The following is a 6000-nucleotide window of genomic DNA, read 5'->3' as shown; positions in this document are numbered from 1 at the left end:
AAGACCGTTTAGTAATTGTTCAAATTACACGATAATTTGCCATTAATACCATTACAATATTTTTCCAATATGATTATAGCGCCTTCTCAGTATGAATAATTCAATGAAAGGACATGAAAAACGTCACTTCTTCTCCAAAGAAACGGCATCGGATGTGACAATATAATCAAGAAATGAGAAGATCGCATCCGTAATATAATATTCTATATTTTATTTTTCGTCGTATATAAATAAATTAACAATACTAGTGTTTATATTTATTTTCTTTATTATTATTTCATCATCGATACCATACAAATATAAGACTAACAACAATTTACGTTGTGTAAATTAAATATTATTTATTTGACACCCTGTCTAAACAACTCTACACTCTTAATTATTCCTAGAGACTAAATAAAAATGTATTCGTCATCATTCAATAAAAAATAATCAATATCACATATCGTGTTTAAATTATAAAGCATTTCATCCGTTTAAGATTTTTACTCGTAAAACAAATAAGATTTGTTTGTCTATACGTAGTACTTCGCTTTATTATTTTATTCAGACCATTTTTTTCTATAATTTAATTATTATACATTTTTAAAATATTTCGCCAACCGTACAATAATATTTTGTGTGTTTTTATACATTTAATTATTATAAATACAATATATATAATATTTTATTTAACAATATATTACAGTGTTGATTTTTTCGTGAATTTTCTCTGTATTTCATCTGACAGAAAATATTATTTTATATGTAATCAATAAAAATAATTTGTAGAACCAACTTAACGTAGAATGTAGATGAATGCTCCCTGCAACAAAAATATACATTTTAATTATGAAATATATACACATATAAAATATAAAATTTTCATTTACCGAAAAATGTTTTTTTTATTATATAAAAAAATAAAAATTCCGTGAATAACTAATTATTTTATTGAATTAATATTTTTTATCTTTTAAATTAAAACTGTCACCAAAAGGAAAAATTGAAATTGTTTGTATTGAAATAATTTTTAGTATAGATAAAATAGTTTGTAGGATGCAATTTTGCCTGTATTTTTTCTGGTTTCAGTAAAATTATATTTTATATTTGCCATTGGGTTGAAAAGTAGTTTTATTTAATTACTGAGTTGAATAGGATGACTTTTATCGGTAATTGATCACTTAATTACTTATCATGTAATGTCTTGACATTGATAATTTTTTCTATTAAGTATTTTACTGCTTTTATTGAGAATTTTTAAAATTATCTTCTCATCTGAAGAGGTACTTATAAAAAATCGCAATTTTTATTATCACTATTCTGACAATTTTTGTGTCTTCCTTGGGATATGATTTAAATGTAATAAGTAAAGGAACGCCAAACATTAGATTTATATTACCAAAATATGTATACTTTTGACAAATCCTACTGATAAATAAATAAATTAAAAAACGCTCTTGTATGCAAAAATAAATTGTTAATATTGTTTTTCAGATTATGTAATGGTTTTTGATTTTTCTATAAATACGCATTTTATAAATGAAATTTTATAAAACATCTTTTATTAAAATATATTATTTTTAACACATTTAACAAAATCAAGGATATGCAACTATAAACCTTTCGTTTCAGATAATCAACTAACCTGTGGAACTCTGCCCCATGACTAAAGCGATGTGAGGCGTCTCCTCCCTGATTTTAACTGCTTCACTACTGGCCTTGTACACATCGAAAATAGTAGCTTCGCATTTCAAACTGACCACTCCTCCAAATCCTGGCGGTAGTCGAATTTTGGTCACTTTAAGTGGTACAGCGTTAACCCTCAGAGGATAGTCCCTGAAGTTTGACTCGTCTTTTTCGACTTTGATTTTTTCCTCGTAATGAATCGCCCTGTGGCCGTCGTTTATCGGCAAGGGAATTCTCGAGTAGGCCGTGTACACTGATATTTCAGGCGTAGAATTTGGTATTTTCAGCTGAGACGAGCTTATCTCTTGCTGACTGCCTCCAACTTGGTACCTTGGATGATGGATCTGCTCCTCTGTGCTAACTTCTATCGCGCTGAAAGACGAACTTGCCTCCCAGAGGTCCGGATTCAAAGGCAGGGTCGTTGTGTATGTTTTATTAACCTGTGTGTAGGAATATGTATTTTATAAATATGCATATATGGTATCAAACTCGTATTATTCGTTGTATACGTACCTTTTCGCCGTTCAGGTACCAAGTTAAATTTGCTGCTGGGTAACTAGAGGGCGACGAGCAGTTTGCTCTGATGATATCGCCTGGAGAGTATCTCAGACGATCGACAATCAAAAGTGGACCAGCTGTTGGTATATCTGTTAAAATATTAATTTTATTAGTAGTTACAGAACGACCAGGGAGATAAATAAAAATCTTAAATTTGGAGTAGAACTCATACACATCGTGCCCCTGAAACTAGCTTTTCATATGCCCTTTGCAAAGGTGTGTTCTTAAATGTTTTAATTTTTCCAGAAAAATAATAATACAATAAATTCGATATAAGTGTTTGTAAATATGAAAAATTTTAACATTTAGTTATAATACATCCAATCTCACATACTTTTAATATGTTAATGAATATACCTTATATTGTATTGAGGTATTAAATATTTGCTATGCTTGATAGCAAAATTCATTGCATCAGCAACGTTCATTGCGTATAAAAATTGTCATGGACAGAATTAAGTTACTCATAACAGAAATATTATAAAGGCAATGTAAATTTGTACTTTAATTAACACAAGGCAAAAATTCTATTGCCTTAAAAGTTTGACCTATTTCTGGGTAAACTAGAGTATCAGATTTTTTATTTCCATTTTTAAGATATACCATGTTCGATTTTTGCGCTTATTTATGTACTATAGCATGGTACACATTTTAAATTATAATTTATTTATTTTAAAACAATAGTAAAATTACTTAATTGATATATTTTTTATATTGACCATGCTGCACAATTTAAAAACACTTATGTGACTCATCTTAATTGAGATTTTATATTACAAACTCACTGAATACTACAACAGTAGCTATATTTTTTTGGTAAATCTTTTCAGTGAATAGCAGTTATTTGAGATTATGAGCTGCGCAATGAGTACCTAAATTATTTATTACTAAAAAAAGTTATTTTACTGCATTTACGATTGTATAGCATAGTAGTTATATATAAAAATTACCATTCAACGAAAGACATGGGTTATTGAAAAACACAGTTAATATACCATAAAAGAAGTAAAACTATTAAAATTAAAAACAAGGATTTTACATCCAGCAAGTGTACGAATGAAATATGAGGTTCCAAAACTTTCATCGCTCGGACTTACATTTTAAATACATCTGATATATCAGGGTTTCCCAAACTATGTTCCGTAAAGCACTGGTATTACTGGGTGTTTCGTAGACAAAATTCAAACATATTTAATCTGAAACTGAATCTGGTGTGCATGAAAGAGATGGTGTTTCTGTTCGGCTGGCCGATTCCAACCGACTGTCATTAGTCTGTCAACAGTAGCCAAGATTGGCAATTCGGTTTGCCGCATTGATAAATTTGTTCACAGATTTGATTAAAAGAGCTAATAATAGCTTGAAAATACGTGCTAAGTATTCAGCATACCATTGTGTAAATCCTGGAAAAAAAATTACCAATTTCACATGTGAGTGTGTGTTATTTAAATGATTAAAATTTAATCAATTTCGAATCGAAACTATTGATTAATACATTTTAATAAAATTCTTTTTCTTATTATAGAATTTAAATTTTATTCAGAAATAATCGATAGATTTTTAATTACTGGCAGGAACTTTATAAAATAAATATATACGTGGTTAGTCGACTTATACGTTTACGATTGTAGAATAATATTATATACAAATTGTAGTTTCTTCAAAATCTGATATACTATAATAACAAGTGGCAACTATGTTTTTAAGAAGATTTAAAATTGAAATAGTAAAAATCAGCGTCATTAGAAACTTTATTTTATGAATTATGTTTTAACGAATTATTAAAATAATATATTTTAATTTTAATTATGTATAATTACTTACTTTATAAATTAAAAAAGAGTTTTGTTAAAATTTTAGGATTGATGAAGTGTTTCATCGCAGGAAAAGCAAAGGAAATCCTGTGCTATATAATTTTGACCGCAATCTCAAATATTACATATTTGGAGCTTCTAAAGATAAATAGATTTAATGAATAGGTAGTGACTGAGTGAACAATAATCTGTTATATTTTAATTTGTATAGAGCTTACATCGAACGTAATGGAGATTATACATAATAGTTTCCTTACTTTTTATTTTAATATAATAAAAATGATTATATAATTTATAATATTAAATTTTAATAAACTATTATAAATTTATAATATCAATTTAATGCGCTGTAATGCTAGTTTTAGATTGATATTTCATTCTTGAAAAAAATGAGCTAGCTTTTTTCAGGTTATAAATAACACATATAAAATAAAATATTAAAATAAATCAAGTTTTGATATACTAGTAGATATGTATCATATATAAATTCGAAAAGAACCAGGTTTATCATATTTATATTAAAGATTATTTTTTTGCTATAAAATAGTATACATTTTATTAAGCGACATATATTTGGCCTATTATAATAAGAGTATATAAAATATAATCTTGAAGAACCAAATAGAGAATACAAGAAAATAATAAAGATTTATTCGCAAACAACTGCCTTTGTAAAAATTTCTTTGTGAACGTTTTTCCGTATGAAAACTTATACGTTTTCGTTTCTTAGTAACCTTTCATAATTAAATACACAATTTGAATAACATTTTATAAATAAAATATTATTTTAAACCAATTTCTACAATTATTTTATTGACAATTAAATTTATATAAATAAGATTAATTACGTTTTAGAGTATTTATACCAAATTTTCTGAACAGAATATTCATAATTGTGTAATTATATTTCAAAGGCTTCTCTTTATATGTATTTACATTTTATATTTACAATATAATGTAAATGTAAACTTTAATTTTGTTATCGAATCTGAGAAAATATCGGATTCTTTTTATATAATAATAATAGTAAAATTCACCACTTACCGACCACGTCTAATCTGGTTGATTGTATCTCTGTGTGAAACAATGGAGCATCTGCTGATATCTCACATGTATACGACCCTGCTAATTGTCGATGTACAGATGCCAAAGTCACGCGTTGGTCATTCGATGCAGCCAGCTATGAAAAAAAGTTGAAATTTGTAACATATTTACATTTATTACAGCGGCATTTTGAAAGTGTAATTAAAATGTTTTTTATTTCAGAGTTCATGCTTGTATTTTTAGGTGTATAATTAGTAAGTTTATAAATAACCCGCTTGCTAATAAAGGGTATATAAATACAAAGAACGCTTTATATTATTTATACTCAAGACAAGTTTATCCAGAATGAATAAGTTTATGGGAACTAATTAAAATTACAAGCACGAGATTGGTTAGAAGGTGGAAAAATGGTAGGAAGTCTTTGTTTGTAAGAAAATTTAATTTGGGAAAAGAGAAATATCGATGAATTATTTTTGCTTTATAATTTATTAAGTTTGGCATGAAAAATACGTTTGGCACCATAGGCCACGTATTTTAAATATTATAAAAAAACATGAAGGTATATTTCAAATAATCTAACTGTAAGACTACATCGTGCATCAAATTTTATTTATTATTATTATCTGTGAATATTTTTTTTTAGATACTGTAAATATATACTAACATATTTTAAAAATTAAACTAATTAAATACGTATCAACTGTGTAAGTCAATCAAACGTAATGAATACCTTCAGCTAAGTATTAACCACTCGAATTTTTAATCTGGGAATCGGTGGCATCTATATATGTAAATAACTATACATAATTATGTATATTTTAATTCACTTTGCAACTTAGGCTGCTTTTTATTATTAGCACACTTTTATAAATAACTATTTGAGTCTGCTGTCGAGCCTCGAACCCGCGATCTCTTGGTT

The 6000-nt window shown here is 27.1% G+C and overlaps 1 protein-coding gene across 1 annotated transcript in view; it reads right to left on the bottom strand.

The window, feature by feature from the left end:
• Positions 1-255: 255 nt before the first annotated feature.
• LOC148233864 (uncharacterized) overlaps positions 256-6000 on the bottom strand; it is a 51236-nt gene continuing 45491 nt past the window's right edge. The window contains exons 4-7 of the mRNA XM_088188659.1: positions 5082-5217; positions 2182-2315; positions 1628-2108; positions 256-805 (exon numbers count right to left, since the gene is read on the bottom strand). Coding sequence (XP_088044785.1) covers positions 720-805; positions 1628-2108; positions 2182-2315; positions 5082-5217 — 837 coding nt within the window. The 3' untranslated portion in view covers positions 256-719. The remainder of the gene's footprint in view (positions 806-1627; positions 2109-2181; positions 2316-5081; positions 5218-6000) is intronic.

Source organism: Plectrocnemia conspersa, unplaced genomic scaffold (assembly GCF_051122295.1).
Source record: "Plectrocnemia conspersa isolate PC_06_02 unplaced genomic scaffold, ASM5112229v1 ptg000007l, whole genome shotgun sequence".
NCBI lineage: Eukaryota > Metazoa > Arthropoda > Insecta > Trichoptera > Polycentropodidae > Plectrocnemia > Plectrocnemia conspersa.
This window is presented reverse-complemented; position numbering and strand designations above follow the sequence as displayed.